This window comes from Pongo abelii, chromosome 2, assembly GCF_028885655.2.
Source record: "Pongo abelii isolate AG06213 chromosome 2, NHGRI_mPonAbe1-v2.0_pri, whole genome shotgun sequence".
NCBI classification, from domain to species: Eukaryota; Metazoa; Chordata; class Mammalia; order Primates; family Hominidae; genus Pongo; species Pongo abelii.
In genome coordinates this window covers 25,180,673-25,208,290 of record NC_085928.1, presented here as the reverse complement: position 1 = coordinate 25,208,290, position 27,618 = coordinate 25,180,673, and the positions used below count along the sequence as shown (strand labels likewise).

The 27,618-nt window shown below is 35.5% G+C and overlaps 1 protein-coding gene across 2 annotated transcripts in view; it reads right to left on the bottom strand.

The window, feature by feature from the left end:
• Positions 1 to 2,170: 2,170 nt before the first annotated feature.
• The window catches only part of CD200R1 (CD200 receptor 1), a 59,554-nt gene continuing 34,106 nt past the window's right edge, over positions 2,171 to 27,618 (bottom strand). For both annotated transcript variants that reach the window (XM_002813283.4, XM_063721771.1), the window contains 6 exons: positions 12,060 to 12,125; positions 10,141 to 10,458; positions 9,769 to 10,017; positions 6,043 to 6,151; positions 5,452 to 5,497; positions 2,171 to 4,761 (listed from right to left, as the gene is read on the bottom strand). In XM_002813283.4, coding sequence (XP_002813329.2) covers positions 4,639 to 4,761; positions 5,452 to 5,497; positions 6,043 to 6,151; positions 9,769 to 10,017; positions 10,141 to 10,458; positions 12,060 to 12,125 — 911 coding nt within the window. In that variant the 3' untranslated portion in view covers positions 2,171 to 4,638. The remainder of the gene's footprint in view (positions 4,762 to 5,451; positions 5,498 to 6,042; positions 6,152 to 9,768; positions 10,018 to 10,140; positions 10,459 to 12,059; positions 12,126 to 27,618) is intronic.

Below are 27,618 nucleotides of genomic sequence, written 5' to 3'. Positions count from 1 at the left end.
AGATTCCATGCTCATGGATAGGAAGAATCAATATCGTGAAAATGGCCATACTGCCCAAAGTAATTTATAGATTCAATGCTATCTCCATCAGGCTACCATTGACTTTCTTCACAGAATTGGAAAAAAACTACTTTAAATTTCATATGGAACCAAAAAAGAGCCCATACAATGAAGACAACCCTAAGCAAAAAGAACAAAGCTGGAGTCATCACACTACCTGAATTCAAACTATACTATAAGGCTACAGTAACCAAAACCATGGTAGTGGTACTAAAAAAGATATATAGACCAATGGAACAGAACAGAGGCCTCAGAAATAATGCCTCACATCTACAACCATCTGATCTTTGACAAACCTGACAAAAACAAGCAATGGGGAAAGGATTCCCTATTTAATAAATGGTGTGGGAAAACTGGCCAGCCATATGCAGAAAACTGAAACGGGACCCCTTTATTACACCTTATACAAAAATTAACTCAAGATGGATTCAAGACTTAAACCTAAGACCTAAAACCATAAAACCCTAGAAGAAAACCTACACAATAACATTCAGGACATAGGCACGGGCAAAGACTTCATGACTAGAATACCAAAAACAAGGGCAACAAAAGCCAAAATTGACAAATGGGATCTAATTCAACTAAAGAACTTCTGCACAGCAAAAGAAACTATCATAAGGGTGAACAGGCAACCTACAGAATGGGAGAAAATTTTTGCAATCTATCCATCTGACAAAGGGCTAATATCCAGAATCTACAAGGAACTTAAACAAATTTACAAGAAAAAGAAAAACAACCCCATCAAAAAGTGGGCAAAGGATATGAACAGATGCTTCTCAAAAGAAGACATTTATGCTGCCAACAAACATATGAAAAAAAGCTCATCATCACTCGTCATTAGAAAAATGCAGATCGAAACCACAATGAGATACCATCTCACGCCAGTTAGAATGGCGATCATTAAAGTCAGGAAACAACAGATGCTGGAGAGGATGTGGAGAAATAGGAATGCTTTTACACTGTTGGTGGGAGTGTAAATTAGTTCAACCATTGTGGAAGACAGTGTGGTGATTCCTCAAGGATCTGGAACCAGAAATACCATTTGACCCAGCAATCCCATTACTGGGTATATACCCAAAGGATTATAAATCATTCTACTTTAAAGACAAATGCACTCGTATGTTTATTGCAGCACTGTTCACAATAGCAAAGACTGGGAACCAACCCAAGTGCCTATCAGTGATAGACTGGATAAAGAAAATGTAGCACATATACACCATGGAATACTATGCAGCCGTAAAAAATGAGTTCATGTCCTTTGCAGGGACATGGATGAAGCTGGAAGCCATCATTCTCAGCAAACTAACACAGGAACAGAAAACCAAACACTGCATGTTCTCACTCATAAGTGGGAGTTGAACAATGAGAACATATGGGCGCAGGGAGGGGAACATCACACACTGGGGCCTTTTAGTGGGTGGGGAGCTAGGGGAGGGACAGCGTTAGGAGAAATACCCAGTGTAGATGATGGGTTGATGGGTGCAACAAACCACCATGGCACGTGTATACCTATGTAACAAACCTGCACCTTCTCCACATGTATCCCAGGACTTAAAGTATAATAATAATAATAAATGAAACTAATCTGAAATTAAAAGTTTACTTTAAAAAAAATTAAAAAAAAAGAAAAGAAACAAAGATTGGCAAGGTCTTTAAAAGTGAAACATCTACATATCATCTGATCTAGCCAATCCACTCATCAGTATTTACTCAGGAAAAATAAAAATATATGTCAACAAAAATACTTGCAAAATAATGTGTATAACAGCTTTATTTCTAATAGCCCAAAACTGGAAACAACACAAATGTCCACCAACAGGCAAACGGATAAACAAACTGGTATAGCTATAAAATTAAACACTATTTGGAATAAAAAGAATGAAGTATCATTGTGTGGATGTGGATGTATCTCAAAATAATTATAATGAGAAAAAAAAGTGCAACCAAAAAAAAATAAAAGAGTATCTATTGTATGATTTTATTTATGGAAAATTCTAAAAAATGCTAACTAGTACATAGTTACAGAAAGCAGATCAGAGGTTGCCTGGGGAGCGGGGGATGAGGAGGAACAAGAAGATTGTGGGAATAGGCTCACAAAGAAACAAGAAAATTTTAGGGGGTGATAGACAAGTTTATTATCTTGATTATGCTGATGGTTTCACAGATGTAAAACTATGTCAACATTTACCAAAGTCCACATTTTAAATATGTGCAAAATTTAACAAACTGTACACTTAAATATATCAATTATATCTCAGTAAAGCTGTTTTCAGAAGTTTGTAAGTGAAGCATAACCCCAATAGATGTTTAATTATGATGAATTACTTTCAAATTATTAGAGATATTGAAAGAGAGAGAGACAGAGAAAGAGAGAAAATTGACAAATCCAGCAAAGCAAAGGAAAAGATACAAAATAGGATGGGGAGAAAGCACAGTAAATGAGACATATAAAATGTTATTTGTAAAATGTAATCGACTATGTAAGTAATCACACCTAACTCCATCTCAGCCTCTGCTTCCTGGATGACCTTGCTGACACACCAGGTCTAATCTCTAGATTCTCTAATTTGACAGGTCTAGCGTGGATTTGGAGAATATATATAATTTTTTATATGATTCTAATGTTCAACCATGTTCCAGCCCCATAGTAGAGACTTTCATACAACTACTTTCTGTACAATATAATTTAACTTTTATAAATTATCTTGAAGTCTTTTCTATGATGTCATTTAACATGCCCGTTTTGACATTATCAAGTTAAGAGGTAAGCATAGTACTGTCTTACTTTGTTTTTCAGTAATATTTAAACAGATAGTCTTGAACCTAACTATGAGCCTCAGCTCAACCAGGGTTGGATGAAGAATTAATAAATTTCAAGGATAGTGTAATGATGTCTATTGTGAACATTGCTTGGTAATATTTATATGCAGAAACCTAATGGACAATGCTTTTTCGTCAAGTCAAAATGGCTTGATCAAAATATCATGTGCCAAGTGTCATTAGATTAGCTTTACATCCAAAATAGACTAAAAGTCCCTTTAAGGACAAAATCCATAGTAATTGAAATGTCTAGAGGGAGAAAAATATACTTATAAGACAAAATAGCTGTCTTAAAAGTCTCAGATGGCATGATTGAAGAATGAATATATTTTGTTTTAATTTCTATCATGACGAAAAACTTTTAATGTTTTTTCTGCTATGGAGCAAATAGACTTATTTTTTTAATTAAAAATAATTTCATGATATTAAAAATCATTCACATAAACATTGCCAATATTTTGCTCCACAAAAATATGAAGGGGAGGGTCATGCCATCCCATGGCCACTCACTTATCATGTAGCTCATATTTTATAAATAAATACCCCATGTCCTCTATGGTGCATTTTTTGCCACTTATATGGTCAATAGACATTAATTATTCAATAAATATATCACAGTAGAACGTACACCATAAAAATACACAATTCCAATGTAGCACATCTGCAAAACTGTTAGGCATCAAGTATCAACACCTCTGTAGAGATATAATGAGTTCAGAAGAAGCTAATGTTCTCACAGGTGCATTCACTCTCTTACAAACATGACCAAAAATATAAATCCATTTTTATTAAATAGTATAATTCTTATTATAATCTCACATCATATGTAATCTGGTTGATTAAAAAGAGAAAGTGGCAACTGTAGAAGCAGGAATCGTACGGTTATTAAAATAGAAATTTAGGGAAAGCCATATTTAAACAATGTTGGAGGAAATTTGACATATATATTTGACACAATTTAACATATATATCAACAGTAAAATGCACAAACCCTTTGACCTGACAATTCCACTCAAGAAAGTTATCCTACAGATATACTCAAACAAAAACAAAGAGATATATGCACAAGAAACATTCTATGTGGTATTGTTTATACCACAAACAAAACTTAAAAGAAATAAACAAAACTTAAAAGAATCTAAATATCCATCATTAGGGTTGTTTTTAATTAAATAATGATACAACTATACAATGGAATTTTATATAGCCATTAAAAAGAATGAGGTAGCTCTACTTGTCATGATATAAAATGATCTCCAAGACTTATTAGGTTTTCATATGTATAGAACAGTAATGCTGTGTATTGTTCCCACTGGTGCCTTGACAAAGATATGTGCATGTATATGTAAAGGGACATATAAATTGACACATATACCATAGGCATATAGACCTGTCATATGTACATTAAAATATTCTGAAAGGACACACAAGAAGCTGTTCACAATTGCTCCTTCTTCAGTTATTTCTTGAGGAAATTTGGTTTTCATTATTTACTGTCCTGCACAATTTGAATATTTGGTCATGGGCGTGTATTTTCTTTGTAATAACATCAGTTCTTCAGAGAACTAGCTGGTAGCAGCTAAGAATCAAAAATTCCAATTATACAAGGGTATGAGTGAGAATCCATTAAAATGTCTTCTAAGAACCTTGGAAAACCTAATTTCAATATAAGTCTTCATTCTAGAACTGTAAGAAAATCAGACAGTAATTATAATGTATCTCGTTTGTTGTTGTTTCTTGGTACTAGAGTCCAACAACTTATAAAGTATGGAGGTCTGTGCCAACTTCACTTTGTAATGCCTGAGACGCCTTCACCTTGTTTGTAGTATCATAGAGAGGATTGTTCTTCTCTGTGTAGCTGGCATAGGGCTGCATTTCATCCTAAGAAAGAACTCAGAGTTAAAATCAATTCAAAAAATCATTATAGAAATTATCTGTATTTTTGTAACAGTTGCCCATAGCTTTAGTATTTCTAACAGGTGCTCAAGAGTGCTTATAATTGTGTTTCTGGGCCTATATAAACATAAGAGCAGGCTTTGTTCTAACATTTTATCAAAAAGTATTTGTTAACTACGTAAGTCTCTGTGTGGAGATAATAGCTCTGTGAAAGTAGGAGTGGAGATGAATGAAGTGATATGAGAAGTACTCCAAAGGAGAGCTTTGGAGACTTAGTAAGCTACTTATAATAAGAGATGAAGGAGCAGGATATGTTTTAAGTTTGTGTAAGAGAAAAATAATGATAGTATTGAAAAGGAAAAGTCAGGAATTAGAGATGCTTTCAAATTGGTGACAAGAAACACCAATTCATTTCCTCTAAAGATTACAGTCCAAAGGAGCCAAACATCATGTGTGTTAGGATATAGTTCATGAAGTGAAAACGTGGTTCAGAGTGATGTATAAATAGTATTTGATAGATAATTGACAAAGTAATCACACATATAAGCACTGCAAGTCAGAATTGTTTTAGTTTTTCAACTGAAACACTTATATTGATACAAACTACAAATTATGTTGCTAGATTTTCAGACTATTGGCTTAAGTTTGCAATTAGTCTTTTTTATCTTATCTTACCTCTTCAACAACTGGAGTAGATTCTGTTTTATTCAATTTATATTTTCTATAAAAATAAAATAAATTGAAGTGAATGGAGGAAACATCATTGTTTAGATTGAAAATGGGAAAATAAGACAGTACACTATTGACAATTGTGTTTAATTTTGATAGAAGCCATAATAAATCAGAAAGAAACGACTAGAAATAAGTGAAGAATACTGCCTGTGGTTAATATACCCAAATAAGAATATTCCGGATTTTGAAAAAGTGAAATTATGCAATAGAAGCTTGATGCAACTGAATGCATGTAACATCTCCCCTTTGGTGCATGAAGGAATTGTAATTATTTACCCAAATGCAAAAATTAACATGCACTTTCTCTCCCAAGATCTTACCCTAAATGGCCTAATTTTCCATGCTTCTATGCCAAAGCAACCTAGCAAAGTCTCTCTCATCATTCAAAGTAGTCCAAGTCTAACACCTTCAAGATTTGATTATGGGAGATTTGATGTTAACATCCTAATATACCCAATACAATCAGTTCCATATTTCTGACTCTTTTCTAGCCTAATAAAGCTGAAGAAGAAAAAAACATTCATCAGTCAATACCTGCAGCCATTGACTTTCAATAACAAAATGAATCCCACGATGGTCAAAATAATAATAGTAAGGATGATATATGGAATATACAATTTTGCTGATTTTTTGGCACCTGGAACTATAGACACAAAAATATATGGTTCAAATGTGGTACAATCCAAATAATGTACTATCTTATTATTCAATGTTAAAAAGAAATGAGCTATCAAACCATAAAAAGACATAGAGGAATTTCAAATGTATGTTACTAAATGAAACATGCCAATCTGGAAATGTTACATATTGTATGATTCCAATTGTAAGACATTACAGAAAAGACAAAACTAGGGGAATAGTCAATAAATTATTGATTATCTGGTGGTGAGGAAGGAGGGGGGAATAGAAAGAGCAAGGAGGATTGTGTAGGACAATAAAGCTGTTCTGTGTAATACTGTACTGGTGGATACATGTCATTGCACGTTTGTCCAAACCCATGGAATGTACAACACCAAGAATGAACTCTAATGTAAAGTATGGACTTTGGGTGGTAATGTTGTATCAATGGAGGTTCAACAGTTCTAATAAATGTAACACTCTGGTGCAGGTGTAGGTGGAAGAGGTTGGGCATGGGCGAAGGCAGGGGTTATATGGGAAATTTCTGTACTTTCCACTCAATTTTGCTGTGAACCTAAAACTGCTTGAAAAATTAATGTCTACTAAAAATAAAGTTATCTATATTTACATCTATATCTATCTATCTATATAGATCATTCAATAACGTCTCACAATACATGAAATTCATATCTGTAGTTTCATTTTCAACACTTCTGACCCACTAATAGTTTGAGAATTATTAAAATAAAACTGCTTTTTCAATACAGACTCCAGAGTTTTCAGCAAGACATCACCTTATATCACGGTTTTGTTGCTTTAAAGATTCATTGGTGGTGAATTCCTACCACTCTGTTATAGCAGAGTGTTTCTCCCCTCCAACTAAATGGGCAATTGAAAGGAAGATACTTGGAAAAGTAACCCTAATTATGAAGTCATCTTTCTCCCAGGGCATTGAAACTAAAATGAATCCATAGCAGGAACTTTATTTATTAGCTGCTGGCAGCAATACAAAATTCTATCTGACAAGCGTGCAAGTCAACAAAGGAACTGCCGACCTGAGAGGCAATGATTTGCAAACTATGCTCCTGGTGTTGCACGAATATAGCTCAGTGGCAGCAGAAAGAGATGAAGTGGAGACTGAGCAGGCTGGTATCTGGTCTTTCCACCTTTCTTCCACAGTTGATGTTTTTAAATACTGAATTTCTCCATATGTTATATGAAAATGAAATGTTTGGTTACATTGTTTAAAACAACATTTTTTAAAACCCTTGCTTTCAAACTACTAAGCTCTCTCTCATTGAATTTGTACTAGCAGAAGCTGAAGATCCACCGTGCAAGGAAGACATCAAGGAGATCCCTGCACTACATAGGAATTTGAGTGAGAAGTTCCCTTCAATTCTGAGACACTATAAATCTGACATCATATTGTAATATGAGATGGTGATATTTCATACATAACCAAGGCACAACTGCTCTTTTCAGTAAATACTGCTAAACTCAAAAAAACCTACACATATGACTTAAAAGATAGATTTTTAAAAAGGTGGTTTCAACACATGAGATTTTCTCTTCTCCTTCATTAAAACTTACTAAAATGTTGATAAAAAGAATTTTTTTAGTGTAGATCTGCAAAGACAAAGAGAAGAGGGATGAAGACAAGAACAGATGAAAGATTTCAAACTGTTTTTAAGTGAAAAATGGACAGAAAACTGGCTAATGATTTACAACACAGAATAAATACAAACCTTAGTATACACAAAACTCCAGGAAAACTCTAGAGTAGGAAGCATCAAATATAGAAAAAGAAGTATGTGGAGGGGTGAAGTGTGGGGCTAAAAGTTGAGAGCTTCTTTGAAAGTTTGTCTTGAGAACAGGCAGGTTCCCTTGTCTCCTGCCCCATCTTATGTAGCACACCTTTCCCAACCACCAGAAAAAGGGGAGATTGGCAGATTGGCCTAGAGAAGATGACCTGGAGGGACTCCAAAGTCAAGGATCCAGACATTAGGGAGGGTGAGATGAAATACCAGACTGAAGAGCGGTATAAAGGAAAGTCTGATTCTCAACAGTGGCATACTCACATGCACACTCACACACATACACACACTGCTCCCTCCTTTCCCAAACACTGGTAGTCAGGCTTATGTCTCCAAGGCCAGAAACTGCTGAGTTAATTTCTGCAGAGCCTGAACAGCCCCAGAGAAAAGGCCTTCAGATACATAACGAATCTCTAGTTATTAAAAAATCACTTAGCTTCTTTTCACTGTACTGAAGCTAACTAGTTGACAAATCCAACCATTAACTAGTAGAGCTTCCAAGTAGCTCATATAGTACTCACTTCAAAATGAATCCATACCCAAGGATTGCCAAAGAGTTAAGAAAAGTCTCATATATGCAAGAAAGAGTTAAAAACAAACAAATGTATAGAAGACAGAAGAAACTCAGATTAAATAGACACAGGCTAAGCAGAGGATTGAGGTGATGAGAGTGTCCAGGACAATAGCTGTACAGCAGATCTAGAGGCCAATCAGGAGAGATTAGACCAAGCACATACAAAAACTCAAGAAGCAATGACTTTGAGAAAAAATAGAACTAACAGATTACCTAATAAATCTGACCATGTGGAAAATATTACTAAGGGGTTCTCTGATAGGCTTAGTGATAGTTCACAATAGGTACATACATTCTTAAGGAAACAAAAAAGGTAAAGCACTTATGAAGTCCAAGGAAAAAAAGTCATTTGAAAGAGAAAGCATGAGTGTATTTCTTGATTCAGCACTTAACAATACTTAAATATTCAAATTAATGGGAACATAGGCTATTTAATGAAAAACTGCATTACCTCAACTGAAGTTTGAAGGAAAGGAAGAAGGTAATGTGAAATCCTCATCTACCATAAGAAGTTGTGATTACATAATGTCTAAATTTGATACAGTAAGAAATAGCAGTATGTGCATGTTGTATAAAAATGGCACTAATTACTAGAAGAAACACTGGAAAATTTGAAAGTACCTACCTGTGGGGAGTTTAATGGAGATGGCAATTGGGTTGGAAAGACAGGGGTAGGGCTAATGTTTTTCATGAGGCCTTACAGAACAATTGCACTTTAAATATGTTTGTTGATATTTAATAGTTTTTAAATAACAAGAAATGAGAGTAGGATGAGAGCAGAGAGTAAATAAACTAAACAGTGATTAAATGAATCATAGATGTTATTATAAGACATTTAAGAAATTCAATGATGAAAAGTCCAGAAAACAAAATTACAACAAACTAAAAATTCATAAAAGCAACTTTGAGTGAATGTATCCTTCTAATAAAACCATAATTACACGCTTCAAAGTATACTTTATCTTTCAATAAGCCATAAGTATTATTTTTAAAAGTATACTACTCATGCTAATTAACTACTAGCATAGAAGTGAACATTAATAGTAGAATTAAACTGCATTCTAAAAAAGGGCTTTTTACAACAAATGTCTGTACTATTCTCCTAAACTCATCTCTTTATTTTGGTCAGGGAAGAGATAAAAATGAAGAGTGGTGAGAGCATCCTCGAACAAAATATATTTGCACACCTTTTTTTTCTTAACTCCTTTAAAAGAATGGAAAAAAATCAAAAATAAAACTAAAAGAATTACTGACCAGGAAGTAGCTCTATGTACAGACTCTTGTTGCCAGTCAAATGGGAGACGTGGCAGGTCACGGTAGACACATTGTGGCCCTCCCAGTGGCATGTACTCTTAACAGTCACTATGCCATTGCTCCAGTATTCTTGCTTAGTGGCACAGTCGCCCTCTGGGATCCAGGAGATCTGCGCAGCTGGCTTCCCTGCAACTGCCTTGCATACTGCAGTTCTATTCCTGTTTTGAAACAGGGTCACTTCAGGTGTAACTGCAGAGAGGAAAGGGGAAAAAAATGCTTCGGTTTTCACATAAAGCATATGGAATTCAGAGAGACATTTGTTTCCGTCACAAATCGGTGATGTGAAATACCTCAATATATGATGCTCCTTACCTAACACTTGGAGGTGATATCCACGATGGAAATTCCCATCAGGTGTTACCATTATGCATCTGTAATACCCGTCATGAGTGATGGCCACTGGACGAATCTGAAGGTCCGAATTCTGATCAGGTCTGGAGACCCAGGTTATTCTCTCATCAGTACAGTTGGTTTCCTTGGTCTGATTTGTTTCTTTCCTGTAGGCTTTTGTGCAGGAAGGCTGGCCTCTCAGGATTATTTCCCATGTTATTATGATCAAATCTCCGAATGCAATAGGAGGGCAACAAAGCACAGCATTTGTATCCATCAGTACAGGCCATGAAGTGTTAACTGGACACATACATGAAAAGAGAATGATAAAAGAAAAGCTTGATAAAGAACTTCATGTGTTACATTTATCCACAACATATGAAGTTACACTAGAACATAACTTTGCTGGTGATCTTATTCCAAAAATATTAGACCTTCATAAAAATTAAAATTCTCAAAATATAAATGATATATTGAACCCAATCTAGAGATTAACCAATTTTCTCCTGTATTATGTATTATTAGAAATATGATATATAATAAAGTATTTTTGATATTAATTCAGAAGTTTTAATATATAGAAACAAAGAGAATTGTAAATTAAACAACAAAGGCAACGTTCTACATCTAATCTTTAGGTGGTAGAGACTATTGCCTTTATCATACAATTTATGTGCCACAGGAAAGAAAATGGAACAATTAGTGATGTGGCTGTCTCCTCCTCAGCTTTGGTGAGCACAGAAAAGTCTATCTCTAAGGTTTTTGTTTCAGACAAACATAAATGTGGTATGTATTAACATATAGTGCTTTCTTTTAAAGTAACTAATACGGCATTTGGGTTGAACTAGCTAGAAATTTTTTTAAGTTCTTTTTTTTAAAAAGAATCACAAAGTCAGTGAAACCCACAGACCTTTAAAAAAAAAAAATTATTTCACCAGTTGAGCCATCCCATAAAAATGAGAAATGATAATGCCTAGTGATAAGAGATGCTTAGAAATATTTATTTCTTGTGAAAATGTAGTATGATATGTAATTTTTAAAAAACAAGATTTATTTCCCTTTAGACATTTTTTATAAAAAATATTTTATTGCAAATTTATGACATTATCAAATGTAACCTTTGGATGAGTTTTCATTCCTTCCTATTTAGTCACACATATACTTTCAGATAGTTCAGCTGTGAACTTAGCTCACAGATTTTATTTCTGTATATTCAATCCAATTATCAACACTAAAGGCGTAAGGTGATCCCTGTTGTCCATCATTTAAAGGAAAAATTAAGCCCTGCATCCTACAAGCATCTTCCAACGTAGAACCTCACGCATCCCATAAATCGACACAATGTGTCAGTGACTTGGTAAGGGTTTACTGAGAGGTGATTAGTCCACCAAAGTATTTGTCACTACTCACCTCTAACAAAGGTGAGTGTCAGTGATTTCATCACTATAGCATAAACAGAATCAGCTATAGAGGGGCAAACCTTTATGTGGGTGAAGGATTTTTTTGCTAAACCCTGCATTTAACATCTCTCCTATCCTGTTTTGGTGTCACCTGCCTCTTATGTGGTTTGTACTCTAGCCCTTGTATTTCACAGCATATTAATAAGTACATAACTAGATGAAGAAAGAGGTAATACTTTAACATAGATCTGAGAGGTAGTTAAATCCATGCTCCTTCCACCACTCCACCTTAGCAAAGGTTCAGAGACAAGCAAGAACATGGCTTGTTTGGAGAACAACTAGAGGTTGGGTCATTCAGGATCCCTCATACCACAGTATTCAGATCACCAAGTTCTTCAAGTAGTCATAAGGCTGGCTTTTAGTCAGGTCATTAGCTAATATTTCTAAGAAAGTTCAACTTTCCATCCCTCGGTGCTGGCCACTAGTAAGGAAGCATATTACCTTCTGCGAGTACTTTTGAGTAGTTCTGTGTAATCTGTTTTTCATCCATACATAAACTGCTTGAAGCTAGAAAATATTTAGAGAAGAATAAATGAAATCAATTTTATGTACCCAGAGTGGAAGCTAGTATCTCTCCACAAAGTCTTATTCAACACGATAGGCAATCAGTTAACCATAATTAAAATTACACAAAAATCATTGTAAAACAGAAATTAGAAGTCATGCCATCATTAGGGGACAAAATGTGTTAATATCTTGAAAATTATACTTATAAGTCATTAATCAATAATTTCTCTTTCGTGATACACTTTGTTTTGAAATATTTTGAAAAAGATAAACCTGCCTCTACTGCATCCTTCTTCCTCAGCCAGGGAGATTGGTCCATGTGAGCATCTCTTATGAGCTGGTCCAATTATATCCCTTTCTTCAGCTACCACTTCCCAATCAAAGTTATTTGGTCCAATGTTGGGCACCTCACCCAGGTGAATACAGCAGTGCCCTTTCTCAAGAATTTTAGAAGCAAAACTGAGAAGGGTCCATCCATCTCTGTTCCTTTCCCATTTTTTTTCTACTTATTAGAGTACAAAGGGAAAAATATAGCAGAAGCAAACGTCAGCAAGATGGCCGACTAGAGGCCCCTGGTGCACATCTCCTCCAAAAGAAAGGACCAAGCAACAGACAGCTAAGATTCTACTGGAGTATCAAAGGGAGAGTACAGGAGTGCAGAAAAGGAGTGGAGAGGAGCTCGTGGTCATCAGAAGCTCAGGAGGGAAACATAAAAGCACCCCGCCTCTGGCACCGCATCCTTCCACATCCTCTTCCTGGATTGGCCCAGGCTCAGGAGGGACTTCCTCTTGCAGGGAAAACATAAGCAGAAGAACCCCCCCAGCCCCTATAGCTACTGAAAAGAGTTACTTCAAGAGAATTTCACAGTCCTCACAAGCCCTGAGCCCAGTTTGGAGTGCTACCAGGAATTCATACAGCTGCACTGCTCCAGATAAGGGGCACAATGTGTGCACCTGCTATCTCCCACCCACCCTCTGTGAGCCAAGCTGCTGCAGCAAGGGGCCACCATGGACTAGAGCCACTTTTGAAGTACACCGTGTCCTGGGGACTAGTAGCCACTGTACCTCTCCAGCCCACCAGCTGGCTATACATTTGCTGCATGGAGCCTGGGCTCAGGATTGGCTGTGACTCTGGTCCTGCACAGTAGGGAAACCAATCCCCGCTCTGCACACTTCCAGCCAGAGAAACAGTCTGGCAGTCCCACCCGGGACAAACCTGCCATTGAGCTGGCCAAACCACTGCATGCCCTCTCCTGAAGGGGAGAGGACCCAGCAGCTGACATAACCCTAGGTCAGCTGAGTGTACATGCATCCTCGCCCAGGGCCTGGGAAACAGTCCTGTGCCTCCTCCCCAACAAACATGGCCATAGACATGTCCCCAGGCCTCCCCAGCAGCCCCATGCCCTCACTCAAGGCCTGAGAAATAGCCCTGTGAGCCCTCCATGTGGCAGATACACTCCCATGACTAATCAGCAGCCCACACCAACACTCAGGATCTGGGAAACTGTTAAGGGTGTCACTCCTAGAGGACACATCCTCAGACCTACATATCAGTCCCATACCCACAACCGGGGCCTGAGAAACAGCAGGGCAGATCCACTCCCGGTGGACATCCCCCCCCAGGCCAGCCCAGCAGTCACAAGATCACATCCAGGGCCTGAGAAACAGCCCCACAGGCTCACTGTTGGCAAACATAACCCCAGGCCTACCAAGTGGCCCCGTGCCTGTAACCAGAGCCTAAGAAACAACCCAGTGGATCCACCACTAGTGGAAACTCAGCCGGGCCAGCTGAGTGTCTGCATGCTTATGTCCTGGGCCTGAGAAACAGCCAGCGGGCTCCTACCGTGAACACAACCCTAGACTGACAGATTATGCATTCACCCCCCAGGAACTGAGAAACAGCACAGCAGGCATGCCCCTGGTGGACATACCTACAGACCAGCTAAGCAGGTGGGGACCTGTGCCCAGGGCCTGAGAAATAATCTGGTGGGCCCACTCCCAGCAGACATGCCCCCAGACTGGCTGAGTGGCTGCCCACCCACTCCAGAACCTAAGAAACAGCCCAGTGGGTCCACACCTGGCAGACATGCCCTGAGGATAGCCAAGCAACCACGTGCTTGTGCCCCTGGCCAGAATAAGAGCCCCATAGTCCCACACCCAGCAAGCCAGATGCCAAGTTGAGTAACCCACCATGTGCACACAAGCACCCATGACCTGAAAAGCAGGCTGGCAAACCAACTCCCGGCAAAGCTGTGCCACTGCTGTCACACTCTCACCACCTAGGTCATAGGGACACTTGCAAACATCACTAGAGTGGATTATATATGAATAAGCTTTTTCTTAAGAAGCCCACACCATAAAATTAGAAGAGGTGACAATTGCATCAGATATGTAGGTATCAACATAGAAACACATCAAACATGAAAAAGCAAGAAAATATGATAGACCCCCCCAAATGAACACAGTAATTCTCCAGTAGCCGAACCAATTATAAGGCAATATATGAAATGCCAGAAGAAGAATGCAAAATAATAATCTTAAGGAAACTCAATGAGATAAAAGAGAATACAGATAAATAATTCAATAAAATCAGGAAAACAATTTGTGATTTAAATGAAAAATTCAACAAAAAGATAGCTATCATAAAAAAAGAAATTTTGGAGCTGAAGAAGTCAATGAATGAAATAAAAAATATGATTTTTCAACAACAGCATAGAAAACGTAGAGGAAAGGATTTCTGAACTTGAAGACAAGTCTTTTGAAATAATACATGAGGATTTTAAAAACAAAAAGAAAAAGAATTTAAAAAAATAAAGTTTACAGGATTTAGGAGACATCAGTAAGCAAAAAACATTCACATTATAAAAATTCTGGGAGGAGAAAAGAAAGAAAAAGGCATAGAAAACATATTTAATAAAATAATAGCAGAAAACTTTCCAAGTTTTGGGAGAGAGAGAGAGATCCAGATCCAAGAAGTTCAAAATTTCCCAAATAGATTCAACCCAAATACATCCTCTCTAAGGGACGTTATAGTCAAATTATCAAAAGGCAAAGGCAAAGGAAGAATGATAAAAACACGCAAGAGAAAAGCATCAAGCCAAATATAAGGGAATCCCCCTTATACTGATAGCAGATTTCTCATCAGAAACCTTACGGGCCAAGAGAAAATGGAGTGATACATTCAAAGTACTGAAAGAAAATAACTGTCAGTGAATATTATATCCAGAAAAACTATGCTTCAGAAATAAAGGCAAGACCATCACCAAGCAGAAAAAAAAAAAAATTCAATAAAATGACAGATGCATGTTCTCATCTATCAAATAACCTTGAATGTAAACTGATTCAATTTCCCAATTAAAAGATATAGACTGGCCAAGTGGATTTAAAAATACAAGACCCAGCTGGGCACGGTGGCTCACGCCTGTAATCCCAGCACTTTGGGAGGCCAAGGAGGGTGCATCACCTGAAGTCAAGAGTTTGAGGCCAGCCTGGCCAACATGATGAAACCCCATCTCTACTAAAAATACAAAAATTAGCTGGGCATGGTGGCAGGCACCTGTAATCCCAGCTACTCGGGAGGCTGAATTGCTTGAACTGGGGAAGCAGGAGAATTGCTTGAACTGGGGAAGCAGAGGTTGCAGTGAGCCAAGATCATGCCATTGCACTCCAGCCTGGGTGACAAGAGCGAAACTCCATCTCAAAAAAAAAAAAAAAAACAACTATATGCCGCCTACAGGAAACTCACCTCACCTGTAAAGACACACATAAACTGAAAGTGGAGTGGAAAAAAGACATGCAAACAGAATCCAAATACAAGCAGGAGTAGCTATACTTACATTAGATAAAACAGACTTTAAGACAAAGGCTATATAAAAAAGAACATTATGTAAAAATAAAGGAATTTATTCAGCAAGACGACATAACAATTGGAAATATATATGGACCCAACATTGGAGCACCCAGATATATAAAGCTAATATTATTAAAGCTAAGGGGAGAGATAAACCTCAAAGCAGTAATAGTTGGGGACTTCAACACCCTACTTTCAGCATTAGACAGATGATCTAGACAGAAAATCAAGAAACATTGGATCTAAACCGCACCATAAATCAAACAGACCTAACAGACCTTTACAGAACATTTTATGTAACAGCTGCAAAATACACATTCTTTTCACCAGCACATGGAACATTCTCCAGAATTGACAATATGTTAGGTCACAAAACAAGTCTCAAATAATTTTTAAAAATTACAATCATATCATCTTATGTGACCAAAATGGAATAAAATTAGAAATCAATAACAAGAGGAACATTTGAAACTATACAAATACATGAAAGTTAAACAGCATGTTCCTGAATGACAAATGAGTAAAGAAAGAAATTAAGAAGTTTAACAATTTCTTGAAACAAATGAAAATAGAAACACAACATACCAAAACCTAAGGGATACAGCAAAAGCAGCATTAAGAGGCAAATCCATAGCAATAAGTGCCTACATCAAAAAGGTAGGAATATTTCAAATTAACATCCTAACAGCACATATTAAGGAAGAAAAGCAGGAATAAACCAAACCCAAAATTAGTAGGAGGAATAAAGATCAGAGCAGAACTCAATGAAACCGAACCTAAAAAGAAATGCAAAAAATCAACAACAAAAAAGTTTTGTTTTGTTTTGTTTTTCTGTTTCCAAATTTTATTTTAACTTCAGGGGTATATAGGTAAGATGTGCAGGTTTGTTAATTAGGTAAACGTATGCCATGGTGATTTGCTACACAGATCATTCCATCACCGAGGTATTAAGCCCAGCATCCATTAGCTATTCTTTCTGATGCTCTCCCTCTTCCCACTCCCCACCCTCTAACAGGCTCCAGTGTGTGTTTCCACCCTCCATGTGTCCATGTGTTCTTACCTTTCAGCTCCCACTTATAAGTGAGAAAATCACTGTTTGGTTTTCTGTTTCTGCTTTAGTTTGCTGAGGATAATCTAATCAGCTCCACCTCCATCCATGTCCCTGCAAAGGACATGAACTCATCTATATACAGCTGCATAATATTTCACGGTATATATGTACCATATTTTCTTTATTCAGTCTATCACTGATGGGCATTTAGGTTGACTCCATGTCTTTGTTATTGTGCATAGTGCTGCAATGAACATACACATGCATGTATCCTTATAATAGAATGATTTATATCCCTTTGGGTATATACCCAGTAATCGGATTGCTGAGTCAAACAGTATTTCCGCCTCTATGTCTTTGATGAATCACCACAATGTCTTCCACAATGGTTGCACTAATTTACACTCCCACCAACAGTGTAAAAGTGTTCCTTTTTCTCCATAACCTCGCCAACATCTGTTGTTTCTGGACTTTTTAGTAATCACCATTCTGACTGGTGTGAGATATTATCTCATTGTAGCATTGATTTGCATTTCTCTAATGATCAGTGATGTTGAGCTTTTTTTCATATGTTTCTTGGTGGCATGTATGTCTTCTTTTGAGAATTATCTATTCATGTTCTTTACCCACTTTTTAATGGGGTTCTTTTTTTCTCGTAAATTTGTTTAAGTTCCTTGTAGATTCTGGATATTAGGCCTTTGTCAGATGAATAGATTATAAAACTTTTCTCCCATTCTGTAGGTTGTCTGTTTACTCTGCTGATAGTTTCTTTGGCTTTGCAGAAGTTCTTTAATTTAATCAGATCCCATTTGTCAATTTTTGTTTTTGTTGAAGTTGCTTTTCGCATCTTTGTCATGAAATCATGAAATCTTTGCCTGAGCCTATGTCCTGAATGATATTGCCTAGATTTTCTTCTAGGGTTTTTAGAGTTCGGGGTTTTACATTTAAGTCTTTAATCCATCTTGAGTTGATTTTTGTACATGACGTAAGGAAGGTGTTTCAGTCTGCTCTCATGCTGCTAATAAAGACATACCCAAGACTAGGTAATTTATAAAGGAAAGAGGTTTAATTGACTCATAGTTCAGCATGGCTTGGGAGGCCTCAGGAAACTTACAATCATGACAGAAGGGGAAGCAAACATGTCCTTTTTCACATGGCAGTAGCAAGGAGAAGTGCCAAGCGAAAGGAGGAAAAGCCCCTTATAAAACCATCAAATCTCATGAGAATTCACTCACTATCATGAGAACAGCACGAGAGTAACTGCCCCCCAAGATTAAATTACCTCCCACCAGGTCCCTCCCACAACACATGGAGATTATAGAAACTACAATTCAAGATGAGATTTGAGTGGGGACACAGCCAAACCATATCAGAAGGGGTCCACTTTCAATTTTCTTCATATGGCTAGCCAGCTGTCCCAGCACCATTTATTAAATAGGGAATCCTTTCCCTATTGCTTGTTTCTGTCAGGTTTGTCAAAGATAAGATGGTTGTAGGTGTGCGGTGTTATTTCTGTGTTCTCTATTCTGTTCCATTGGTCTATGTGTCTGTTCTCGTACAACTACCATGCTGTTTTGATTACTGTAGCCCTATGGTATAGTTTGAAGTCAGGTAGCGTGATGCTTCCAGCTTTGTTCTTTTTGCTGAGGATTGCCTTCACTATTTGGGTTATGTTTTGGTTCCATATGAATTTTAAAATTGTTTTTTCTAATTCTGTGAACAATGTCAATTATAGCTTAATAGGAATAGCACTGAATCTATAAATTACTTTGGGCAGTATGGCCATTTTCACAATACTGATTCCTCCTATCCATGAGCATGGAATGTTTTTCCATTTGTTTGTGTCATCTCTGATTTCTTTGAGTGGCAGTTTATAGTTTTTCTTAAAGAGGTCCTTCACTTCCCATGTTAGTTGTTTTCCTAGGCATTTTATTCTTTTGTGGCAATTGTGAATGGGAGTTCATTTATGATTTGGCTCTTGTCTTGTCTGTTGTTGGTATACAGGAGTACTAGCAAATTTTGCACACTGATTTTGATCCTGAAACTTTGCAGAAGTTACTTATCAGCTTAGGAAGCTTTTGGGCTGAGAAGATGGGGTTTTCTAGATATAGAATCATGTTATCTGCAAGCAAAGATAACTTGAGGTCCTCTCTTCCTATTTAAATATTCTTTCTTTCTTTCTCTTGCATGATTACCCTGGCCAGAACTTCCAATACTATGCTAAATAGAAGTGGTGAGAGAGGGCATCCTTGTCTTGTGCCAGTTTTCAAGGGGAATGCTTCTAGTTTTTGCCCATTCAGTATGATATGAGCTGAGGGTTTGTAAAAAGATTAACATAATTGACAATCCATTAGCTAGATGAATAAAGAAAAAAAGAGAAAAAAGCAAATTAATAAAATCAGAAACAAAAAGGAGACATAATAACAGAGACTACATAAATACAAAAGACCATTAGAAACTATTATGAACAACTACACACGAATAAATTCAAAAGATTAGAGGAAACTGAAAAGTTCCTGGATACAGACAACCTACCAACTTTAAACCAACAAGAAATGGAAAACCTCAGTCCAATAATGAGTAATGAGATTGAATTAGTAATGAAAAGTCTCCCAACAAAGAAAAGTCCAGGAACAAATGGCTTCACAGCTAAATTCTACCAAACTTTTAAAGAGCTAATACCAGTCCTTGATACACAGATGAAATACTTCAAACTATTCCAAAAAATTGAATGTAAAACTCATTTGAATGTCATTGTATGTCAAAACTCATTTGACAAGCCCAGCATGATTGTGATTAAAAAAAAAAAACAGATAAGACACAGCAAAAAAGAAAAGTACAAGCCAATATTACTAATAAACATATATATAAAATACTAGCAAATGAATTCAACAGCACATCAAAAACATCATGCACCATAATCAAGTGAGATTCACCTCAGAGATGCAAGGATGGTTCAACATACGCAAATCGATATTTGTGATACATTGCATCAACAAAATCAAGAACAAAAACTAGGTGATTATTTTAATATCATATGATGAGAAAAAGCATTTTATAAAATTCAACATCCCTTCATCATTAAAAACTTAGGGGCAGAAGAAAGTAATTCAACACAATAAAGGCCATGTATAGGCCATGTAGCTAATATTATACTAAATGGGGAAAAGCTCTCAGCTTTTAAGAATTAGAAGAAAAAAATGCCTACTCTCACCCCTGTTATTCAAGATAGCACTAGCAGTCTGGCCCAGAGAAATCAGGCAAGAAAAATAAATAAGTAAAGGAAATCCAATTTAGAAAGGAGGAAGTCAAATTGTCCATGTTTGCAGATAACATGATCTTATATAGAAAAACCCTAAAGACTGCACCAAAAAACTGTTAGCACTGACAAACAAATTCAATAAAGTTGCAGTGTACAAAATCAACATACAAAACTTAGTAGCATTTCTATACACAAACAAACCAGATGAAAAGAAAATCAAGAAAGCAATCCCATTTATAATAGCTACAAAAATAAATAAATAAATAAATAAAATATCTAGGAATGAATTTAACCAAGGAGATGAAAGATCTCTGCAAGTAAAACTATACAACACTGCAGAAAGAAATTTAAGAAGACACAAAAAATAGAAAGACATCCCATATTCATGGACTAGAATAACTAATATTGTTAAAATGCCCATACTTTCCAAAGTAATCTACAGAACAAATGTAATTACTACCAAGATATCAATTAAGTGTCATTTCATTTAATAAAAATAGAAACAAAATCCTGAAATTTACATGGAATCACAAAAGACCCCAAGCAGCCAAAGCCCATACTGAGCAAAAAACAAACAAATAAACAAAAAAAAAAACAAAAAAAATAAGCTGGGGCATCACCCTAACAGACTTCAAAATATGCCATAAAGCTGTACTAGCCAAAACAGCATGGTACTGACATAAAAACAGACACATAGAAAAATGGAACAGCATAGAGAACCCAGAAATTAGTCCACATATATACAGTCAACTGATCTTTGACAAAGATGTCAAGAACATACATTGGGGAAAGGACACCTTCTTTAATAAATGGCGCTGGGTAAACTGAATATTCAAATGCAGAAGAATGAAACTAGACCTCCTACCTCTCACCCTATACAAAAATCAACTCAAAATTCATTGAAGACCTAAATATAAGACCAGAAATTATAAAACTGCTAGAAGAAAACATAGATGAAATACTTCAGGACATTGATCTGAGAAATAATTTTAAGAATAAGACCTCAATAGCATAGGCAACTAAAGCAAAAATAAACAAATGGGATTATATAAAACTAAAAACCTTCTGCACAGCAAAACAATAAATAGAATGAATAAACTTACAGAATGGGATAAAATATTTGTAAAATACTCATCCAACAAAAGAGTAATATCCAGATATACAAGGAATTCAAATATCTCCACAATAACAGAAAAACTAACTTAAAAATGGGTAATTGATCTGAACAGATATTTCTGAACAGAAGACATACATATGGTTAACAAATACATGAAAAAGTGCTCAACATCACTAATCATCAAGGAAATGTAAATTAAAATCACAAGGAGATATCATTCACCCCAGTTAGAATGGCTATTATCAAAAAGACACAAATAAATGTTGGCAAGGATGCAAAGAAAAGGGAACTCTTATAAACCACTGATGGGAATGTAAACTAATACAGTCTCTATGAAAAACAGTATGGAAGTTCCTTAAAAAATTAGAAATAGAAATGTCACATGATCCAGCAATCTTGCTAGTAAACATTTATTCAAAGGAAAGGAAATAAATATGTTAAAGAAATATCTGCACCGCTATGTTTATTACAGCAATATTCACAATAGCTAAGACAGGAAATCAACCCAAATGCCCAACAACAAATGAATGGATAAAGAAAATGTGGTATATATACACAATGGAATACTATTCAGCCATAAAAAATGAAATCTTGTCATTCACAGCAACATGGGTGGAACTGGAGGATATTATGTTGAGTGGAATAAGCCAAGAACAAACAGCCTAAAATCACACATTCTCATTCTATGCAGAAGTTTTAAAAAAGTTGGTCTCATAGAAGTAAAAGGCAGAACACAGGCTTCTATAGACTACAAAGGGTAGGGGAAAGAGGGGAATAGAGGAAATTTGTTAAAGGGCACAAAATTATAGCTAGGTAGGATGAACAAGTTCTATTGTTTTATAGCACTGTAGGATGACTATAGTTCACAATAATATATTACATATTTTCAAAGAGCTAGAAGAGGATATTGAATGTTCCCAACACGAGGAAATGTTTGAAGTGAAGGATATGCCAATTACCATGATCTGATTACTACAAATTGTATGTACCAAAATATTACTAGTTACCCCATAAATATGTGCAATTATTATGTGTCAAATAAGATTAATATAAATAAGTAAATAAAGCAGAAGCAGAGGAAGAACAGAGATGAGAGTCCTCATCTAGTTCAACTTTCTGATTCCATAATTTCTGAGATCAACATGCACTCCTTCCCTTGAGCTCTGTAGAATGTTTCACAATCACAATAGTTTTAATCTATTTCAAATTTTGTTTTTGAAAAGTTGCTATATTGTAGTTAAAAAAATGAAAAAAATAAGAAATACTTTAAATAATAATGACTAAGAATTTTCTCCAAATTAATTTCAGACACTAAATCACATATCCAGGAAACTCAGAGAACACCAAGCAGAATAAATGCCAAAAATAACCTACACCTAGATGTATTATTTTCAAATTACAGAAAATCAAATGTAAAGAAATACTTCAGAAAAAAGCCAGAAGGGAAAAACACCTTACCTACCAAGAAGCAAAGAAAAGAATTACACCCAACTTCTCCTCAGAGACCATGCAAGCAAGAAGACAGCAAAGTAAAATATTTGCGGTGTTGAGGGAAAAAAACTACCAACCTAGAATTTCATGTCCTGCAAAAACTATCCTCCAAAACTGAAGGAGAAATAAAGATGTTCTCAGACAAACAAAAATTGGGGGAATTTGTTGTCAGTAGGCCTGCCTTCCAAGAAATGTTGCGAGAAATTTTTTTAGAGGGAAATAAAATAATATCAGTCAAAAACTCAGATCTATATCAAGAAGAACACTGGAAAACGAACAAGTGAAGGTAAAATTGAAACTTGCATTTTTCTTATTCTTAATTAATCTAACAGATAACCCTTTGTCCAAAATAATGATAGTAATGATGTATTTGATTATGTATGTGTTATGTATAAGAAGAATGAATAAAATAATGATACAAGGAACAGGAAGGAAGGAACAAGGATTATTTTGTTATTGCAAGGTATTCACACTACCCATGAAACAGTATATAGTATTATTTGAAAGTTAACTTGGATTCATTATAAATGTATGTTGCAAGCTCAAGTGATGGCTAAAAAAGTAAAAATAGAAATATAACTAATATGCTAAGAAGGATAGAAAATGGCATCATATAAAATGCTCAGGTAAAATCATAAGAGGCAGGAAAAGAGTAGAAGACAAAAATAGGAACAAAGAACAGAGGCACTAAAAGAAAACAGTAACAACTGTGGTAGATATTAATCTAACAGTATCAGTAATCACTTTGAACAGCAATGGTCTAAATGCACCAATTAAAAGACAGAGATTGTCAGAGTAGATCAAAAAGCAAGACCAATTATATGTTGTCTACAAAAAACCTTGAAATCTAAAGATATATATATATATGTGTGTAGTTTAAAAGAAAAGGGATGAATAAAGATAAGTCATGCTAATACTAATCAAAAGGAAATGGAAGTAGCTATATTAATTTTAAACAGCAATGACTTCAGAGCAAGAAAAGTTATTACATAATGATGTGTTATTACATAATAATATGTGAGTCAATTCTCCAAAAAGAAATAATAATTCTTAATAATAATTCTTAATAATAATTCTTAACATATATGCACCTAGCAAAAAAGCATCAAAATACATGAGGCAAAAACTGATAGAACAGCAAGGAGAAATAAGTGAATCTGCTATAATAGTTGGAGACTTCAATACCCCTCTATTAGAAATAGATCCAGCAGGCAGAAATTCAGTAACGACATAGCTGAATTAAACAATACCATCAATTAACTAGGTATAACTGACATCTATAGATGACTTTTTCTAACAAGAGCAGCAGACACATTCTTCTCCAGCTCATATGAAACTTGTACCAAAATAGACCACATTCTGAGCCATAAAACACATCTTAACAAATATAAAAAAAATAGAAATTACATAATGCCTGCTTTTAGACCATGATGGAATTAAACTGGAAATGAAAAACCAAAAGGTAGTGGAAAGTTCCAAAATATTTGGAGATTATACCACATACTTCTAAATAATGCATAGGTGAAAAAAGAAACCTAAAGAGAAATTTTAAAATATTTTTAAATAAATGAAAATGAAAACACAATTTATCAAAATTTGTGGATGCAGCAGGAGTAGTTCTTAGAGGGAAATTTATAGCATTGAATGCATGTATTAGAAAATTAGAAACGTCTAAAATCAATCACCCAGACTCCAACTTTATGTAACTAGAAAATAGAAGAGGAAATTAAATCCAAATTAAGCAGAAGAAAAGAAAATATAAATTAGAACAGAAGACAATAAAATTGAAAATGAGAAAATCAATAAAACCAAACCTGGTTCTTTGAAAAGATCAATAAAATTGATAAGTCACTGGCCAGACCAAGAAAAAAAGAGAAAGGATACAAGTTGCTAATATCTGATATGAAAGAGGGGACATAACCACAGATGCCATTTACATTAAAATGATAATAACAGAATACTATGAAGAATTCTATGCCCACAAATTTGATAACACAGATGAAATAAACCAATTCTTTAAAAGACACAATCTGCCAAAACAATTTGGCAGTTTAAACAGGACTATATCTAATAATTAAATTAAAGGAGAAATAGGCAAATTGAACAGGACTATATCAATTAAATAAATTGAATCAATAATTAATAACCTTTCAGGACAGATAGCATGAGGCCTAGATGGGTTCACTGATAAATTCTGTTAAATATTTAAGGAAGAAATTATACCAGTTCTCTTTAATCTCTTTCAGAAACACAAGCAGAGGGAATGCTTCCTAACTCATTCTATAAGGTTAGCATTATCCTAATAACCAAACCAGATAAAAACGTTACAGAAAAAGAAAACCACAGACCAATACCTCTCATAAACATACATTTTTAAATCCTCAGTAAAATATTAGTAAATCAAATTCAAGAATGTATTAAATGAATTATATTCCATGAACAAGTGGGGTTTATTCCAGATATGCAAGCCTGGCTCAAAATTCAAAAATTAATTAATATCTTCCATCACATCAATGACATCAATGAGCTAAATAAAAAAAAAATGATCATTTCCATAGATACAGAAAAAGCATATGACAAAATTTAACACTCATTTATGATTTTTTAAAAACTCCCAGTAAACTGGGATAAAGAAAAACTTTCTCAATTTAAAAAATATCTACAAAAAACTCTACAGCTAGCATCATAATTAATGGTGAGAAAGCAAAGCATCAGAAACAAAGCAAGATGACTCTTTTCACCACTGCTTTTCAACTGGAATTTCTAACTAATGCAATAAGACAAGAAAAAATAAATAAAAGGGATCGAGATCTGTAATGAAGAAATAAAACTGTCTTTGTTCATACATGACATAATTATCTATGTAAAGCATCTGAAAGAATTGACCAAAAAAACTCCTAGAACTAATAAGAAATTGTAGCAAGGTTGCAAAATACAAGGTTAACATACAAAAGTCAATTACTTTCCAATAAGTCACCAGTGAACAAGTGGAATTTGAAGTTAAAAACACAATACCATTTATATTAGCATCCCCAAAAACGAAATACTTAGGTATAAGTCTAACAAAATATGTGCAACATCTATATGAGGAAAACTATAAAACTCTGATGGAAAAGAATCAAAGAAAATCTAAGTAAATGGAGAGAGACCTCATGTTCACAGATAGGATGAATGAATATTATCAAAATCCCAGTTTTTCCCAACTTGATCTACGGATTCAACACAATCCCAATCAAAATCTCAGCAAGTTATTTTATGGATATAAACAAACTGATTTTTAAGTTTATCTAGAGAGGCAAAAGACTCAGAATAGTCAACACATTATTGAAGAAGAACAAAGTTTGAGGCCTGACACTATTCGACTTCAAGATTTACTATAAAGCTACAATAATCAAGACAGTATGTTATTAGCAAAAGAAGAGCTAAATAAGTAAATGAAACCAAATAGCCCAGAAATAGGCTCACATAAATATTGTATTTGGAAATAAGCAAAGGCAATACATTGGAGTCTTTTGAGCAAATGGTGTTGGAATGACTGGACATCCACATGCAAAAATAAATTCAATCTAGATACAGACCTCACACCTTTCACAAAAATAAACTCAAAATGGATCAGTGACCTAAATATAAAAATGTAGAACTAAAAACACTCCTAGAAGGTAACATAAGAGAAAGTCCAAATGATCTTTGGTTTGGCAGTGACATTTTAGCTACCACAGTAAAGGCACAATCCATAAAATAAAGAATTGATAAGCTGGACTTCAGTAAAATTAAAAATTTCTACTCTGTGAAAAATTTCTAAGAGCAGTGGCTCACGCCTGTAATCACAGAACTTTGGGAGGCTGAGGCGGGCAGATCACGAGGTCAGGAGATCGAGACCATCTTGGCTAACACGGTGAAACCCCATCTCTACTAAAAATACAAAAATTAGCAGGGCGTGGTGGCCGGTGCCTGTAGTCCCAGCTACTCTACTCCGGAGGCTGAGGCAGAAGAATGGCGTGAACCCGAGAGGCGGAGCTTCCAAGATCGCGCCACTGCACTCCAGCCTGGGCGACAAAGTGAGACTCCGTCTCAAAAAAAAAAAAAAAAAAAAAGACAGAATGAAAAGACAAGCCACATACTAGAAAAAAAATACAGTCATCCCTTGTTACCTCTGGGGGATTCCATCACCCCATGGATGCCAAAATCCACAGACGCTCATATCCCTTGTATAAAATGGCTTAGTATTTGCATATAACCACCTGTATTTTTAAAATCATGTCTAGATTACTTATAATACCTAATACAATGCCTGTATATCACTACATCCTGTGGATTCAATGTAGTAAGGCAAATTCAAGTTTTGCTTTTTGGAACTTTGTGGAATTTTTTCCAAATATTTCCAATCCATGGTTGGTTGGATCCACAGATTTGAAACCCATGGATACAGAAGGCCAATTGTATTTTCAAAAGACATATCCGATAAAAGACTGTTATCCAAAACACACAAAGAACTCTTAAAACTCAGCAATATGCAAGCAAACAACCAGATTAAAAAACAGGTCAAAAATCTTAACAGGCACTTTACCAAAGAAGATATATATGGAAAATGTATATATTTATGGAAAATAAGCATATGAAAAGATGCTCTACATCATATGTCATCAAAGAAAGGCAAATTAAAACAACAATGAGAACCACTACACACCAAAGGCGAGGAGTGGAGCAACAGGAACTTAATTGG